The following is a 19,387-nucleotide window of genomic DNA, read 5'->3' on the forward strand; positions in this document are numbered from 1 at the left end:
TCTATTGCTACAATAATAAATACCCTCTACAACACACCTTTCAAGATTCATGGGTCCTTACACAAGATTCATGGCCTATCACAACGTGTGGTGTACCTCAAGCAGTGCATCAAATGCTCCAACTACAGCTATGTGGGTGGAACCAAGCAATCATGCTCTCCAACGAACTCAAACAAAAAAATGATGTCATAAGAACATAAGAACGGCCATACTGGGTCAAACCAAAGGTCCATCTAGCCCAGTATCCTGTCTTCCGACAATGCCCGGTGCCCCAGAGGGAACAAACACAACAGGTAATCATCAAGTGATCCATTCTCTGTTGCTCATTCCGAACTTTTGGCAAACAGAGGCTAAGGACACCATCCCTGCCCATCCTGGCTAGTAGCCATTGATGGGCTTATCCTCCAAGAACTTATCTCGTTCTTTTTTTAACCCGGTTATAGTTTTGGCCTTCAGAACATTCTCTGGCAAAGAGTTCCCTAGGTTGATTGGGAAGAAATACTTCCTTTTGTTTTGTTCTAAACCTGCTGTCTATTAATTTCATTTGGTGACCCCTAGTTCTTGTCTTATGAGGAGGAGTAAATAACACTTCCTTATTTACTTTCTTCACACCCATCATGATTTTATAGACCTCAATCATATCCTCCTTAGTCGTCTCTTTTCCAAGCTGAAAAGTCCAAGTCTTATTAATCTCTCCTCATACGGAAGCCGTTCCATAGTCCTAGTAATTTTTGTTGCCCTTTTCTGAACCTTTTCCAATTCCAATATATCTTTTTTTTTGAGACGGGGAGACCACATCTGCACGCAGTATTCAAGATGTGGGCGTACCATGGATTTATAGAGAGGCAATATGATATTTTCTGTCTTATTATCTAGCCCTACGGGCAAATACTTTTCAAAATGTGATAACTTCATATCTGACCTCTTAGTCCTTGTCCTCAGAGGAAACCTGTACCTCACTTTCAAAAGACAAGCCTGGAAACTTCATAACTTCTGCTAGACACTAAAAACCATGGTCTCAGTCGAGACTGGTTTTATGGTTCATTACAACAAATTTGTAACCTAGTAACCCCTTTTTGTCTTGAGACTGAAGAGGTGTTAATTGCTCACTTCATTTTAAGTGGTTTCTTGCAACATGTGTTTACCCTTTATGCTTAACAATCTGTTCCACCTTGTATTTAGCTGTGTCATTCTGTGGCACTCTGGTTACCTGCAGAAGAGCTCTGTGAAGCTCCAAAGCTTGTCTCTTCCATCAACAGAAGTTGATTTTATTGGACCATCTTGTATCTCTCAGTAATTAAATAAATCATTTGGAATAAATAATTATTGAAACAAAGCTAGTCATCTTATTGTTTTGTATTTATGAAGATGGTGTGAGGAGCACACAGTGTACACTTATAAAACAGCATAATTTGAACACTGTAGATTAACCTGCTTGGCAGTGCTTCTTCAATGAGAAGGAAGGATGATACGCTTCTTAAACTTTGTGTTGGCATTTAAAGACCCTGGGAGAGGTGGCACTGAGAAATATATATTCTCAATGGAGCTGGTAGCAATGTCTGTGGTTAAAGATGCCCAGCACTTCCCATTGTAAGAGCCTGTTTTCAGTTGTTTATATGTTTATAACTTTGCAAATATCTAACCGGTTGGGGTGAAATTTTCAATGCCAGCTGTTTGCCTCAGGCTTTTTTTGTTTTGTTTTTTGCTTCAGCTAAAATGGTTCAGCTATTTCTGAGAACGAAGCTTGGGAACAATATTGTTTTCCTACGTCAGGGGTTCCCAAACTTGGTTTGTCGCTTGTTCAGGGTAAACCCCTGGTGGGCCACGAGACGCTTTGTTTACCTGAGCGTCTGCAAGTACGGCCACTCGCAGCTCCCAGTGGCCATAGTTGGCCGTTCCTGGCCAGTGGCGCTGCGGGAAGCGGTGGCCGGGCCCATGCCATTTCCCGCAGCTCCCATTGGCTGGGAACGGTGAACCGCGGCCACTGGGTGTTGAGAGTGGCCGTACCTGTGGACGCTCAGGTTAACAAAGCACTATGCAGCGCACCAAGGGCTTATCCTGAACAAGTCGCGAACCAAGTTTGGGAACCCCTGGCCTATGTTAAAACACACGCACACACAAATTTTGCAACCGTTTCATCAAATACCTCCTTGCTTTGCAGCAGACTTGAAATTTGGCAAGGTGGTTGCCCTGGTGTCAGGGCGCTGTCTTTGCAAAAACTGACCCAAATTTGGCCAAGTTTTAAGTCTCTGAAAATCTCAGTTTGCATAAGCTCAGTAGAGACTTGTTCAGTTTGGCGGCTAAATTCTCCTCCAGAGAATCTGCTTGTATTGAGCATGCTCCATCTTCAGCGAGCAACAGGGGCTGACCAGGACTTTTCCAGTAATTGCTTCTCCTGGCTGATTGGGTCCTCTGTGGCCCTGGGCACAGGAACTGAGAGCAGGCAGACTGACTTTTCTGTGCTCTCAATTATTCCTGTCTAGCACCCATTCAGTGAGGTTGAAAAGGAGGAGGCAGCTACACTGGAATGTAGAGAGGTGAGAAATGTGATGGGGTGGGGGGACAAGGGAAGAGAGGGTTCCACAAGCTACAACAGGAGGGGGCCAGGAGCTTGGGAGTGAATCAGAGCAGAGTGAGCAGGAGCTGGTGGTGAGGTATGGTGGGGGTTTGGATAGAAGTAGAGGATGAGTGAGGCTAGGGGCAGAGGGGCAGAAAGGTCAATAACCACTAGAGCACATACTACCCTCTAGAACCTGGAATTGAACTCAGAAATTCTGAGTCTTCACATTCCTCTGCTGTCAGCAAATAACTGAATTCCAGTAGCAAAGTATGTATCTCTTCTCTCCCCTGTTGTCTGCTCCTGATAGAGGATAACAGTCTACTACAGGTACCATTTACTCTGTTACTTCAAATGGTAGAGTTTTGTGTGTCGAAATATTCAAACCTTGATGATGTACCATGTGGTGTCAATATTCCACATGATGGAATGTTTTTATTTGTCTTCTTTTAAGATAATTTTTTAAAGAACATTATTAGGGCTGAAAAATCAAGCACTTAGAAGTTGGAAAATGCCAGAATTAAGGTTGCATGAAACCTTAATTTGGCCCTCCCTGTGCATTTGTATCATTATACAGTCTTTAATTATACAATCACACAGAATGTGTTTCACAAGACACTGACTCATTCAGAGAATGGGTAAAATAATAATTTAGAGGAAAGAAAATGTATAACTTCATCCTTGTAAATTTTATTCATATCATCGAGAAATGTCAGGCATAATCAAGAAGTTACATTCCTAAATATGTAATTTATTATTTAGGATGTAGTGCAGTTATCTTGTAGACTTTAGCAGTTATATTTTCAAAAGGCTGTCTTAATTATTTAAACTAAAAGCATTTTTTAAAAGATCCATAATTATCCTTGTCTTTAAAAATGTTTTAGGTGTAATGACAAATATTTGCCAGAGGGAAAACAAATCTTCTACTTCTGTTATTCACTCAGCTGCTGCTGCTGCTTAGGGTTGTTAACTTTCTGATTGCACAAAACCAAACATCCCTGCCCTGCTACCTGCCATGAGGCCCCGCCCCTTCCCCGAGACCCTACCCCCCGCTCACTTCATCCCCCCTCCTTTCATCGCTTGCTCTCCCCCACCCTCACTCACTTTCACTGGGCTGGGTCAGGGGATGGGGTGGAGGAGGGGGTGAGGGCTCTGGCAGGGGGTGTGGGCTCTGGAGTGGGGCCAGAAATGAGGGGTTTAGGATGCGGGAAGGGGTTCAGGGTTGGGCAGAGGTTCGGGATGCAGGCTCTGGCTGGGTGGTGTTTACCTCAGGAGACTCCCGGAAGCAGCCGGCATAGCCGTCTCCTAGGCGCAGGGGCCGCGGTTCCTGACCAATGGGAGCTCTGGAGCTGGCGTTTTGGGCAAGGGCAGTGCAGAGAGTCCCCAGGGCTGCCCCGGTGCCTAGGAGCTGGACATGCTGTCCACTTCCGGGGGTTGCAGGGAGCCTAGGCAGGCAGGGAGCCACACTATGCCGCTGACTGGACTTTCAGCGGCTCGGTCAGCAGTGCTGACTGGAGCCACCAGGGTCCCTTTTCGACCGGGTGTTCCAGTCGAAAACCAGATGTCTAGTGCTCTTGCTGCCTCCTCCAGGTGGGAGGCAGCAGCTCAATAAATCACCGTCATTGAGGTTCTATATATTCCTGTCCTAGTTCTGTTCCTATTTTTTCCTTTGCCTCAAGCAGAAATATTTGCAGTAATATCTACTCCTGTGTTCTGTAGAGTAGTCCTATTCTTTGTGGTTTGGGTAATGCTTATTTTTCACCTAAATGAAATAATTTCTCAGGCATTTCTGGTTTTTTGTCCTCTAGGGGAAATGGTATCCCTTTTTTTACATCTACTATAAAGGGTAAAGATTTCTGCCGGTCAGAACCACTTTTATCACTTAGTGGATGGAACACACAATGGGATTGTCAGTTGTCTTTGCTAGAGAGTTCAAAGTGAATCTACATAGCAGCAAAGCCATTCTGGTCAATGAATATGTATACTTCCTCCATGTGGATTGCAGCAGCTTTCTGTGGTGAAAAGGGAGAAACAATGGTTGAGGGAATTATGCAAGGTGGCCATATGGTCCTTCCTCTACCTTGTGTGTTTTTAAAAGACATGCAGTGACCTTGATCTCAGATGTGCTCAAAGACATGAGGGCAGTAGTGCCAGTGTAAGAAACTATGATCCACCCATCTATTTTAAAGGGCTGAGAAACTGCTATTGGAACTGAGGCTTGGATCCCAGCAGCTTTAAACTGGTGTGCTGACAGAGCACATATGCTAGGGTTAACGCTATATCTGTACACCAGTTTGGAACAGCCAGCCGTTCTACTTATCTATGCTGCGGTGTGAAGTGCTTTAGCCTATTAGCAAATGTTCCGCTAGTTTTTCTTAGGTTTGTGTTTTTGAAGTGGGCTTTTTTGTTTTGTTTTGGTAGTTAAGCAACTTTGTTCAAGCTAGTCCAAAGTGTTTTTATTCAGCTTTTCTCCTTATGGCATCAAATGGCTAGGGCTCTACCAAATTCAAGGTCCATTTTGGTCAATTTTGTGGTTATAGGATTTTAAAAATAATTAATTTCATGATTTCAGCTATTTAAATCTGAAATTTCACAGTGTTGTAATTGTAGGGGTCCTGACCCAGAAAGGAGTTGCGTGCCGGGAGGTGTCATAAGGTTATTGTAGGGGGCTCTGCAGTATTGCTACCTGTACTTCTGTGCTGCTGGTGGTGGTGGCGCTGCTTTCAGAGCCAGGCAGCTGTAGAGTGGCGACTGTTGGCTTGGAGCCCAGCTGTGAAGGCAGAGCTGCCGCCAGCAGCAGTGCAGAAGTAAGGGTGACGATGCCATACAGTGCTGCCCTTACTTCTGCACTGCTGCCTGCAGAGCTGGGCCCTCAGTCAGCAGCTGCCACTCTCTGGCCACCCAGCTCTGAAGGCAACAGCGCAGAAGTAAGGGTGGCATGGTAGGGTATTGTCACCCTTACTTCTGCACTGCTGCTGGTGGGGTGCCGCTTTCAGAGCTGAGCGCCTGGCCAACAGCTGCCACTTTCCAGCCAGCAACTGCTGCTCTTCGGTCACCCAGCTCTGAAGGCAGCGCAGAAGTAAGGGTGGCAAACCCACGGTCCCCATAAAATAACCTTGCGACTTCCCTAGAACTCCCTTTTGGATGAGGATCCCCAATTTGAGTAAAGCTGGTCTCCCCTGTGAAATCTGTGTAGTGTGTGGTTAAAGCACACAAAAGAGCAGATTTCACAGTGGGAGACCAGAGTTCATAGTTCGTGACACGTTTTTCATGGCCATGAATTTGGTAGGACCCTACAAATGGCACAGAGCATTTGCAGGCAGAATGAGTAGGCTGGGGCCCCGCACAAAATATAGAAATAATTGATGGTGATTGGTGCTGCTGCATGTCAATTTGAGAAGGAACTGCAATTCATCACTCACAAACTGTCATATGAAGATGTAGAAAAGCAATTAACTGGTAAAATTTTAGCTCAAACACCTGCTGCTAAGCTTCACAGCTTTCTGTTATCGTTTAGTTTCCTCAGGTACTTGTTTTCTGATGGTTATAGAAGACTCCTTTAGACCCATTACTGCAGTATTGTGGTATGATTAGGGTAACTCCTGTTGCAATGGAGTTCAGTCATTCATGTCTTTCATTTGTAAAAACAGATTTCTGAACTTGTTTAATCTCTGGTAATTCTTCAGTGGTTGGTTTTTATTTTGGATTGTGGAACCATAATATTTTCCATAGTATGCAATTATGTCTTTTTCTGTTGCTTGAACAGAAATGCATAGTTTTGCTTAGAAACCCACATTGATGGTGATGCATTTCCAAATTTAAATTATGATCAGACTTGGGAATTATTACTTGGGCAAGTTTTTTCAAGCTTAACATGTACAACTTTTATTTTTAATATAGCCCAGTGATGGGGGAAAGAGGGTTGTTAGTTTGCCCACTGTTTTAAAGGTATTTTTTACAGCTGTGCAAAATGATATTCTGGTGGAAATTTGATATATCTATATTCACACTCCTTGCTATAACTGTGTTCTATTTTGCGTAGAGACTTCATTGAAATAGACTCCACTGCTAATATAAAATAGTTCTAAAATTTATTGATGTCAGGCACTAGCTTGTGCTCCTGATTATTTTATTTTTTTTAAATGAGAGCAGGTGATGGTTCTATAAGAGCAACAGGTTTTGTTGTTTTTACCATCATTATTTCCCCTCCCCCACCTGTGCCAAGGAGGGAAGACATCCAAAAGAAAGACAGACAATCTTTAAATAGTCAAAATGTGCATCTTTAACTTATGGCCCTAAGCTTTTCATAGTAAGTACTTTTCTAAGTATTTTTTTGATGTAAATCTGTATGGCATTTTACCTCATCATTCAAATGTAGCAAAAGTGTATTAAGAATAGTATTCTAAGCCTGTATGCCTTGATGTAAAAGTGAAGAATTGAGCAAATTGCATACTATTATTAGTTTAATTATTTGCATTATAGTAGAATTCAAGGCCTAAACCTTGGTTGGAGTGTCACTGTGCTAGGCAATGTACAAGCACATAACTGTGTTAAAGAGCTTACAGCCTAAATAGACAAGACAGACAGAGGAAGGGGGGGGCGGGGGGGAACAGATGAAGTGACTTGTCCAGATTGTCTCAGCAGGTCAGGGGCAGAGCCAGAACTAAAGTATACTGTCTCTCAGCCTAGTGCCCTATCAACTAGACCACACTGCCAAAATCACATAATTGCTCACCTCCCTCCTCCCACAACAACATACAAGCAATTTGCATTTTTTAAGTTTAGTTATAAAGATCTGGTAGCTGGTTTAAACAAAAATCTCAAGAGCAAAGATACTTTTGTTTATGGTTGCATCTTCATCTTTTTTGTGGTTGTTACTCTTAGATTTTGCCAGTTTCCAGATATTGACTTGATCATTTACATATCTCATGTGCTAAAATAGCATGCGAATGGGGATGCATTAAGGATGTAGTACTCTAGAAGAAGAGGTGAAAAAAACATTGAATCTTTGGAGTATAATTAGTTAACTCTGCCTCAGTTGGGTTTTTATCTAAAGTATCAACATATATAAGAGAAATTTGGAAAATGAGCAGAAATTAACAGTGTGAGAGATTAAATTTCTGAAGAAATGCAAGTGAATTTGTGCTGTAATAAACCTAAACAGAGATACGTAGTATAGCGGAAGAGAAATGTGAACGAAATGTTTTGTGATGGTGAACAGAACATGAATATAAGCTTGTAGCTATAGGACATTTTGTTTTGATTTATATAAAAGAGGCTTAATCAGATAGATCATGGAGTTGATAGTTCCTGTATAGTGTTGTTGTTATGACTGCACTTAGAAGTCTTACCATGTGCACTCAGGACAATACAATAAAAGCTATATTATTTATGGTCAGTTTTCAAATACAAATTCTATTTTGAAAAATAATTCTCTAAAACAAAGGGTTTGGAAAAGTTAAGATGCACTGTCTGAAGAACTGATAAGAAAACATAAACCTTCATCACTACTTTGCAGAAGACTAGGAGGTGATTTGATAACCACATGTAGCTGCTTGACAGCATCTTCACTGATGATGAACTGTTAAGTAAGTAAGTGTGTGTGTGTTTAAAAATATAATTTTAATTGACTTCTCAACATTAAAGGTTTATTATGGAGATAGCAGTCCCTCTGTAGTTTGAGGAATACTGCTTACTGGCATAAGCATGATTCCCGTCCTTTAACTTTGCCAAACCCAGAATGATCTTGTATGAAATTTCACATGCCAGATCTTAGCCCAGTGTAACTTCTTCGTTCATTTGTTTCCTGCATTGTTTGTGGTGAATTGAACCAGACATTTGGGAGAGATGACCAGACAAGAAAGAGATGGCGTTTGGTTCTTCAACCTTTTCCTTATGTGTCTTAGCTAGAGCTGAGTGAGTTTTTGGTTTGGGGGCTGAATCAAAAAAATCAGGGGGAAAAAAATGGTTTGGTCTGAACTGAAACTGAATTTTTTTCAGTTTTTCTAGCTGCAACAAAATAACCAAAACACTTTTTTGTTTCAGGTCAAACAAAACAATTTGAGCAGAAATTAAACCTTTTCAGTGTTTTGTTTTTGTTCCTTTTGGGCATTTTCAGGCATGTTGCACCATTTTATTAAAATTAAATTAAATTTGAAACAAAATGGCATTTGGATATGAAATGTTTCAGTTCAAAATAGTCAAAACAGACAGTTTAGACTTTTTAAAATAAAATTTCTGGCTAAATCTATTTGCTGAATTGGACCTGAATTTGTGAATAATTTTGACGTCCTGAAAAATGCATTCATCAGCAAGCTTACTATTTACTGAAAAATAATAGTCCTAGTTCTGCTATTATGCTCATCATATCCCTCCAACTACTGGGCATAGCAAATCTATTTTTATTGTATCTGTTGTCCATGGTGCTAACATAATTTAGTGGTTTTGATAAGGTGATTAATTACTGTCAGTTCTTTCACTGCATTACAAAGCATACATTGTTTTTCCATGTTAATTTTAATGTGAGCTTAGAAAGTTTTTCTATTTATATTCTAAATATATCTATCTTATAATTGGTATAGCATCTTTAAATAGTGGAGAAAAATGATTGCCTTCAGTATACTGTGTATTTAATCAGCAATTAAGTCCCTTTCTAAGGGCTTGTGTATGACTAGGAAGAAAAGTCAGGAACTGTACAATTAAGAATTAAGTATTAAAGCTTCTGTAGTCAGAAAATATGTAGTAGGTCAATAGATAATATTGTCTTGAAGCCTCTGGTTCTCAGGGTTGTATGTGTGTCTGTGGTTTATTTTTATTTACCTTAAATAAATCTTTATTTATCTTAAATCCCCCTACATTATTCAAATAGTCTTAAAGTGCAGCTCTGCTGTGAAAAGTAAATGTGTAGTTGCTGAATGACTGCAAGTAAAAATGACAGGTTTCAGAGTAGCAGCCGTGTTAGTCTGTATCCGCAAAAAGAAAAGGAGTACTTGTGGCACCTTAGAGACTAACAAATTTATTTGAGCATAAGCTTTCGTGAGCTACAGCTCACTTCATTGGATGCATGCAGTGAAGTGAGCTGTAGCTCATGAAAGCTTATGCTCAAATAAATTTGTTAGTCTCTAAGGTGCCACAAGTACTCCTTTTCTTTTTGCAAGTAAAAAGAGACTCTGGCTAGGATGATGGGAAACACGCACAAGCTCTTAGGTTGCTCCCCTTTGGCGCATTGTAACACCTCTCCAGGAGCAGAGACTGTGTCACCAGCCAAAGGTGTGGGATAGAGGGGGCAGCCAGTGGTGAAAGGGCCCACGGTATTTCTGTGGTCAGGGAATGCTTGCAGGAGGCAGATTCTTCCATGTGGATCTCAGCCCCAGGGGAGGTGTCTGCTTTCTATTCTACCACTCCATCAACAGTACCTATAGAAAACTATCCTGCTAATAAGCAGCAGCAAGTGTGAACTTCCCTTTCTATTATCACCTGAATAACTTGTTAAGACCCATTCATTTTACTGAAGTTCTGCTCCGAAGTGATCCCAAGGAGCAAATTATATACATCCTAACCATCTCCTCTCTTATTCACAGGATGGTTAAAAATACTCCTGGGGAAATTCTGTGCCAAAAATTGAAAATTCTTCACACAATATTTTAAAATTCTGCAAATTTTTTAGTATTTTATTTGTTAAACTAACACTACACAATCATGTCAGTTTCAATTATTTTGGTAATTTATTTCAAAATACCTGTCAGCAAATATGTCTGTAACAATACAGACACACAAAAATTCTCCCAGGGGCAGAGTTAAAGAAACGCCTACGATAACCCAGTTCCTGTTTCTCTGCCTTCTCCCCTCCAGCCAAGGGGCCAGACCCCCACTCCATTTCCCCCTGAGTACAGCCGTGGGGCACCCCTCAGTCGAGACACTTGCACCCCCTCCCCCCAGAGCCCAGTCGTGTCCCCCCAGCCCAGATACTCACACCACCTCCTCCCCCAGAGCCTAGCCGTGCCTTCCCCAGCCCACACACTTGCATCCCTTCCCCCTAGAACCTAGCTGCGGGCCATCCCCAGCCCAGACACTCTCATCCTCTACTCCTCAGAGCCCAGCCACAGCCCCGACACTCACATGCACCCCTGTCCCCTCAGAACCCAGCTGTTCCCCCATAATCCAGACACCTACCCTACCTACTCACAGAGCCCAGCCACGGGGAGCCCTCCAGCCCAGACATTTACACCCCGTACCCTCCCAGAGCCCAGGGATGCAGAGGGAAAAACAGCCTGATGCTGGGTCCTGGGGTTGTGTGAAGGGAACTGCGACTGCTGGGAACCCTGCAGCTTCTACTCCCTATCTCCCCCAAGCAGTGTCTTCTGTTTGAGAGCTGGGCTCTGCTGGGTCCAGCACTCCCCTAGTGGTAGCCAGCAGCTATGCAGCCCACTTCTGTGGGGGGAAAGGAAATTTTGCGCAGTGAGGCAGAATTCCCCCAGGAGTAATATAATTTATAATACCCTTCAGACACAAGGGTAGGAGATGAAGGTGTTTGGTAACTGGTTCTTCATAATTATTTTTGTCAAAAGTTGGGTTTTTGCGGAAGTAGCAGAAAATGTTGGGTGACCTTATTCTATTGATAGTTGCTGAAAGCCTGTGCGGTCGCATGGGTGTAATGTGGGTAAAAAAGCCAAAAATGGGTGAGAGTTTAAAAATTGGATGGTAAGAATGCCACAAATCTTAGGGATTGACTCTGGTGACATTCTAAAAAATAGGAGCTCTCAAACATGCTTGTAACTGTTTCCATTGCTTCACAATGACTCGATAGACATTATAGGCTTAGGTGTGAGTTTTGGGGTTATGATGTGTGCTACTTGTGGTGTTGTGTGAGTGGTGGTGTTGATTTGCGTGTAGGTTGTGTTATGCTAGGAGAATTGTGGGGAATGATGGGTATGTGCTGAACTGAGGGACTCTCTGTGTTTGAGGTTATTGTGTATACTGGTTGTGTTGTGCTGGGGGAGTTTTGTGTGTGCTGCATGGCTGTGGCAGTTGGGCACACGGGTGGTAGCTGGGCCAAGTAATGCACCATCAGTGCAGTCTCTGTCATACAGCTATTGAACTGTTGTATGCAAATTGGTTGTAGAGTAAGGGTGGTGATTGTTTGAATTACCTCTGATATCTCAATGGTCTAGGACAGGGATCGGCAACCTTTGGCGTGCAGGGTAAGCCCCCTGGTGGGCCGGGCTGGTTTGTTTACCTGCAGAGTCCACAGGTTCGGCCGATCGCAGCTTCCACTGGCCGCAGTTTGCTGCTCCAGGCCAATGGGGGCTGCGGGAAGCGGCGGCCAGCACATCCTTCGGCCTGCGCTGCTTCAAGGCATGGGTACATTCCTTACTATAGCTGTACACCACAGGGGTGAAATTTGTAAAGTCAAAATGGCTGAGAACTTAAAAATATAATGGTAAGAGACTTTGAAAACCCAGTGATGATCCAGCCTGGTGATATTCTGAACAAAAAGAACTCTTGACCATGCTTGTAGCTGCTTCCAGTGCTTCACATTGAGTCAACAGGCATTTTAGGCTTCAGAGTGACATTCCTGGATTTGATTGTATAGGTACAGTTAATAACATGAATTTTATATGATAATTATATTTTATTTTATGATGCATTTTTCAGAAATATTTCCATAAAATGGAAGGATTACCAAATTTTTGTAATAAATTTATATTACGGTATAATTCAGTGCATATCTGCTGCATATTGGAGGAGTCCATAATTTCAGTGTAAGGGGTTGCACAGTACAGGGGACTACAGTACAGAATTTGGCTTTAAAATTGGAATGTAGTTAACAATTCTGTTGAGGTGTGAGCTACAATTGTATTGTGCTCAGTGTTCCATAGTTCTGCTATACTACTAATGGGAGTAAAAAGGAGTAAAAACTCTTTTCACAAAAGTCAGCAAATGTGATTTGGAATGCACCAGGTGAGATTTGGATGTTGTGTAGTATCTTGGTCCCACTGAAAACTAATGGGACTAATTGTAAAGTAAGGTATTGTTCAGGGTGAGTAAGGGTATCAGAATCTGTCCCATAGGGATCAGATCTCTTGGGTAGTAATGCACTGCTTTTATACAGCCACTTTTCAGAGCAGAAGCACGTTTAAAAATTTTGTTTTCCAATGGTAGCTCTGATTTTTAAGCACACAGATTTTATACTTTAAAACAGTTAAAAGATTAATTACAGTTTTGCTGTTTTTCCATTTCTATTCTATATCCTGTAGAAACAGAACATGCCAGGAACAAAAAAAACAAAAACCCACATTAATGAGTAGGCATGTTCCTACCTTAATTATCAGGAATGGCTAAGTTTCGAAGCATAAGAATATTATTACTGTTTTTCAGTTCTACATCTTGGCAAAAAGTACTAACTTTCTTTTAATTTTATTTCTTTTAAATGCAGAACTATGGTTTGGAAACAGAAAATCTAAAAACCCTTTCTCACAAGCTAAACGCATCTGCCAAAAATCTGCAGAACTTTATAACTGGGAGGAGAAGGAGTGGTCACTATGATGGCAGGACCAGCCGAAAATTACCAAATGACTTCCTGACCTCTGTGGTGGATCTGATTGGAGCAGCTAAAAGTCTGTTGGCTTGGTTGGACAGGTAAAATCTCCCAAATGTTTCACAGGTAACCAGTTCATGCACACACCCAAAACAAACCTTTTAAAATAATTTTATATTGATTTTAAGTGTAAGCTAAAACCACCAGTTGACTTTAAAGAATGGAAATTTGAATTGATTTTTAAAAAGATGAAGCTTTAGCATGTAGTTTGGACTGCACTCAGGATCATATTTTTAAAAATACTGTAACAGTGGGCTTATCTGGAATTGAATATCAAGGCTAAACTGGATAAGGCAAATTGATGAATTTTTATATTGGTGCAGGGACAAACTTTTAAGTGAACTGTTTAATTCAAACAAGTTCTTTTGATGTTTATTGCACTGGTAAAATTTTTGAACCTATTGGTCATTGTACCAATGTTAATACATAGTTCCACGGTATCCATGTTGCAGTTATGGAATGTCTTTACATGCAGTTATGGAATTATTTACGTGCAATTATGGAATGTCTTTGAAGCTCTAGAAACAAATAGAACTTTTCAGATCAGCTGCCTTTGATGTTACGCTCATAGGATTTGATCAAACTCAGATGACTAGATAGAAAGGCTCTCATTGAAATCAATGGGAGCTGTATCATGCCCTTATTTTACAATACCATGCAAATATTCAGGACCAGGACTGACCTTCTTACTACATTTCTATGTTCCAATTTTATTCATCATGGCACTGAGGTAGTAAAGATGATTATTACAATTTCTCAAGTGGTTAAAATGATTCTGCTTTTAAGTGTATGCCTTTATAAAAACACCTCACAAGTCATTTTATGGTCAACATAAATAGGCTGTTTGTCTTGTCTTGATTTGAATATGCAGTTGGTAAAGGGCAATTCATATTTGTGTATCACCAACTGAAGCTGTGATACACTGTAGATTAAGCAAAAAAAAAAGTGTGTGTGTGGGGGGGGGGGGATACTTTTTTTTCTTTTTGTCAGGAAAATTACCTTTGTCCCCTAAAAGAAACTCTCTCGACAGAAGTGTTTTGTTTTAAGTGAGATATGTACCTGTCCAGTTTTAAAGAATGTATTCTCCAAAGTCCTGCTTTTGCTGTAGGAACCGTAACTGCCATTGAAGTTTGAAAAGATTGGGCTAAAATTGGAAAACAAATAATGGAAAAGAGACATCTTGCAGTTTAAGGAATAATTTGTTGGTTATGGTGTAAATAACACAGATACTGCGTTTTGCTCTAAGTTTGGCAATAGCATTGCAACCAGAATTTTTAAAAAATGGATGCCTAATGTTGGACTTCTAAGTCCATATTTAGGCACCAAGAGGGGTAATGTTTCTTAGTGGACAGAGTACTGAACAGGACTCGGGAGACCTGGATTCTAATCCTGGCTCTGCTGTTAACCTGCTGGGTCACTTTGGGTGAGTCGTTGTGCCTCAGCTACCCTATAAAATATAAATGATACTTACCTGTTTTGTAAAGCACTTTGAGCTCTCCTGATGAAAAGCCATAGGTAAGAGCTGGGTATTATTATTATTATTATTATTTATTATGTAGTAAGTGTAACCTGATTTACCAAAAGGCAAAGCACGTGGAAGCTCCCATTGACCTGGCAATTCTGCATTTTTGAAAAGCCAGTTATTTAGTTAAATGCCTAAATATAGACTTAGGAACCCAACGGAGACACCTATTTTTAAAAGCAGGAAAAGTCTTTTCCTTTAAGAACCATTTTGTTTAAAATACCTTTTGACATATTTTCTGATTTCTGATATCTGCACTTACAAAAGCACATTTATAGTTAAGTCTCTACTGAGAATAACCTCATTGAAGGCACCTTTATTTTTAAAAATTAAACTTCAAACTTACCTGAAATTTCACTAGTTTTAACTTGCCTTTTTAAAATACTTTAGCTCTTCTTTGCTGAGGGTTAATAACAAATACTTTAGGGCCTAGCACTCTTAAAAAATGCCAATAACGTAAGGCTACAGTTTCCTGCTTACCTGCTGCAGCACATTACAACTTGTACTATAATTATACATCCTGTTACACACATTTTTAGTGGCAGAAGTGGTGCGAGACTTAAAATGTTTGAGTCCAAAAGACTGTTAGGTGTTATGAAATGGAGGGATTTTTAATTGAAAATGTTTTAAAATAAATTAACTTTTTTATTATTTCTAAAATATAATTGCATTATCTATTGTAAAGTGTCCATCACACTTGTAGTACTATCACAGGCACCTACTTTCCAATTTGCTGGGGGGTGCTCGACCTCCGGCTTAGCCCCACACCACGCCCCCACTCCACCCCTTTCCCCACGTCCCCATTTCCCACCCCACCTCTTTCCACCCCATTCCTCCCCCTCCCCTGAGCAAGCCATGTCCTCGCTGCTCTACCCCCGAGCCTTTTTTACCATGGGTGCTCCAACCCTGGAGCATCCACAGAGTTGTCGCCTATGACTGTGCTGTTGATTTGAGTTTATAATATAGATGTACTACACTTACTGATGGCAAGAGACTCTTAGAAGGTGATGATCAGCTGACAGTTGATTTCTCTGCCTCTGTAAACATAAACTCTAGATGAAAACACACATGCCCTCATGCTTTTTCTTGAGGAATAATCAGCTTCTGAAATCCAAATTCAACATAATAGTTGTTCCATTTGAGCACTAATGTGTGACATGATATCCAAGGTTGCATACTTTAGGATTAGACACAAAGCCAAATCCCCCTGATAAGAGTGGATATGGCCCAGCAATGCATGCCCTGTCATTCTTTACTGAAATTATAATAAGATTATTTATAAAGGCAGCCACATTATTATCAGTCATAGATAATACAACAGGCAAACAAAAAATTAAAAGAGAGTTAATAAAATCATCTTAACAATATAGTTTCCAATTTTACTTTCTGTTACTTGCGCATTTGAGCTCATCTGGAACTGTGGCTGCTCTGCACCTCTGAAAATGGAATCTCAAGGTATTTCAAATTTCATGGCACTCAGAAATTAGGGCAGCAAAAATGAGAGGCTACTTTTGAAAATGTTGTCTTTAGTACCTGAATGGGGTTTTCTAGAAACAATATTTGAATTTCACTTAATTATACAGTAAACAGATATTTTGAACAGGTATGTAATTTAAACATTCTTGTGTACGTTTTTGTGAAATTTTCTTCTAGTATATAATAATTTTCATTCAGTAGGTCCATTTTTCCTCTTTCAGATGTCTCAAGGGGACAGGTTAATGGCTATGTATTCTTCCTTCTTAAGAGCATGAATGTCTGGAGATCCATAGGGTTCTGTCACTTCCTGTTAAATGGCAACTGGGGGAGATAGAAAGATTCTTTTACACAGATATGGTTTTGCTACTATTAGTCCTGACAATCAAAGTTGAGCTCCAGACTTTGCTGTTGCAGAGATACTATGATGGTTGGTGCTACCTAAGATAAAATGGACTGAATTTTTCTGTTGAATAGTTCTAGCAGTATTTTTTGATAGGTTCTCTCAGTTGGAGTGTTTTTCTAGTGTTTCTTTATGGCTTTGAAGACCTGAAGACATTTTCTATATGATGCTTTTATAGCCAGTGTGGCTCAAGTGTCTGACTGCTTCTCATGGCTAGCCTTAGGGAAATCTGCATTTTATATCAAATCTTATTTTTCATGTGACTTCACTATTGTGCTTTCAGTGCCAGAGAGAGATGGGGGGACATTTGTGATTAAGTTGGCATAGACTTGCCCCATATAAAATGAAAGGGAGGCATTGAGGTAAAAGAGTGAGGGTTATGAGCATGCCTCCCCTCTGACAATAATTTGCAGCCCTGGAGTGATTTGATATATTTCTGTCCTTGGATTCTCGGGTGGCAGCTCTGGCTTACAGCAACTTTTTTCATCTGTCACAAATAAATTAATTAAAAGGAATAGTGTGGACACTAACACAGTGATACATGCCATTGTAACATCCAGACTGGATCACTGATATGCACATTTACTTGGGGCCACCCTGGAAAAAGCAACTAGTGGCTCCAGCTGGGTCTAAATGCACCAGCTTGCTTCTTGGGTGGAGAGCACATAAAACTTGAGCTCCATCTCTGCACTAGCAGTTTGTTCATTTCTTAATGCAATTTCAACTTGTTGGTTACAGCCTAAAAGACCTAAATGAGCTGGGCCCAGATATCAGAGTGATTGCCTTTTCCCCTATGGTCTGTTGAGACTTGTGATCTATTGGGTTACTCTCACTGTTGGTTCCCAGGGTTGAACTGACTATGGCTGGTATCAGGCCATTCTTTGTGGAGGGTCCATTCCTCTAGAATCTGCTTCTTCCAGTGACTGATCAGCACCAGAGATCAATGAACATCAGGGAATAGTTTAAAGTTTCTATTTTTGCCAACTTTTTAAAGTCTTTTGGTTTAACTTAATAGTAGGGATTGGGAGTTTTTGTAGAAAGCTTCCAAACCTCCATTTCCAGATGTGTCAGTCTGGCTGTTTTAGGCGCCTACGAATCTGATCCAGGCACCCTGAAAAGTGTCAGGGTTCAGGACATTAAGGTGGTTGTGGTTTGCTTACAAGAACACTTTGACTTCCCTCTTTCTCTCACCAAGCCATAGAATTCTCCTCTACTTCTACAAGGGGTGTTGTCCTAATGTTTTATAGTCGTGTTTTTGTACTCTTTTCCCTGTTCCTCTGATCTTTTGCCTGCTAGAGCTTTGTTTTCTTAAAAAAAAACATCTTTGGGTACATTTAGATGCCAACTGGCTTGGAATACAGGCCTTGGCAACCAAAGAGCTGCCTTGAATTGCTGCTTTCTATTGGCTTACATCAAGCCCATGGGTCAAATAATACTGCCCCATATGTATGGACGTATTTTTGTTTAAGGAAATATGTTCAGGTATTACAGAATTATTATGTTGTGGCCATTTGGGTATCCCACACAATTACTGTTAAAATCTATCTCAGAGTTACTGTGAGCCATTGATTCTGCAGTCACAGGAACTTATTTTCTCTTGAGATTAATAATATATAGCACTATTATAAATTCTTCTTTTCTGACACAGTAGATTCCTATTTTTTCTGTCTTTTAGGACTGATGCATTCTGTCCTGTAGAGGAGAGTCTTCAGTGCTGTGTCTGTCTGTCTGGTACCTAATTACAAAGATCATCTGTTGTATCCCTTGAAATATGTGCTAACTACTTAGGCTAAGCAATATGTTCCACCTTATATTTAGCTATGACACTGAGTACCTTTCCCAGACCTGAAGAAGAGCATTGTGTAGCTCAAAAGCTTGTCTCTCTCACCAACAGAAGTTGGTTCAATAAAGATATTCTTTCACCCTCCTTGTCTCTCTAAAGATCACCTGTAACAATCCTGTGGAATGTATTTCTCATCATCTCTATTGAATGGCTATTAGCCATAACACGCAGCCTTCAAAAATTGAGGCACTTTTTTTTTAATTGAAAACCTCTCTGAAATAGGGGAGAAGATGAAAAAAAACCAATTAGGCACTCGAGTCACATTGACAATGCACTGCTTTGTGTTTCTGGCCATGAAGCAGCAAAGTTTATAGATAACACAGAGCTGAAGCAGCCACTGTAATGAGTAGAGCAGTGGTTCTCAAACTTTTGTATTGGTGATCCTTTCACACAGCAAGCCTCTGACTGTGGCCCCCCTTATAAATTAAAAACACTTGTTTTATATTTAATACTATTATAAATGCTGGAGGCAAAGCGTTTTAACCTCACAACCCCCTGAGGGGTCATGACCCCCAGTTTGAGAACCACTGGAGTAGAGAGTGCTATTTTACATCTTTTTATTAAAATATGCAAAGGAAAAAATAGAAAAAAGACCTAGGAAAATTGGAACAGTGGCAATAAAAAAAAGCTCTGTTGAAAGGAAAATAAACAAAATGGTCAGAAAAAAACTGATAAAAGGAATGAAAAAAAGACACAATAAAACATTCACCTTCCAAAAATGAACTGCAAAAAACACAGAGCTGACTGAGACAGTTTAAATGTAAGACTGATTACAAATTAAATGGAAAATAAAATTGAGGTTAAAAATTGTTTATGCGCTGGAGATAAACATACAATTAAGGCAAACTAGAATGGAATCTTATATTGCAGACTGGTTTAGGGAGTGAAAGCTCAGTGAACTGTGGTTATGGCCACACAGTCTCAGTGCATAGCAATTCTATGGCGTAAAGCCACTTTGTAAAAATGATACACTAATCTACTGAGTAAGAAGT

General features: G+C 40.5%; 1 protein-coding gene across 6 annotated transcripts in view; it reads left to right on the top strand.

Moving 5' to 3' along the window:
* CNKSR2 (connector enhancer of kinase suppressor of Ras 2) overlaps positions 1 to 19,387 on the top strand; it is a 375,664-nt gene that overhangs the window by 64,985 nt on the left and 291,292 nt on the right. For 5 of the 6 annotated variants that reach the window (XM_074968071.1, XM_074968093.1, XM_074968061.1 and 2 more), the window contains exon 3: positions 12,993 to 13,195. In XM_074968071.1, coding sequence (XP_074824172.1) covers positions 12,993 to 13,195 — 203 coding nt within the window. Of the gene's footprint in view, positions 1 to 12,992; positions 13,221 to 19,387 lie in introns of those variants that run through there. The other variant, XM_074968111.1, reaches the window with a different exon arrangement.

Source organism: Natator depressus, chromosome 1 (genome assembly GCF_965152275.1).
Source record: "Natator depressus isolate rNatDep1 chromosome 1, rNatDep2.hap1, whole genome shotgun sequence".
Classification (NCBI taxonomy): Eukaryota; Metazoa; Chordata; order Testudines; family Cheloniidae; genus Natator; species Natator depressus.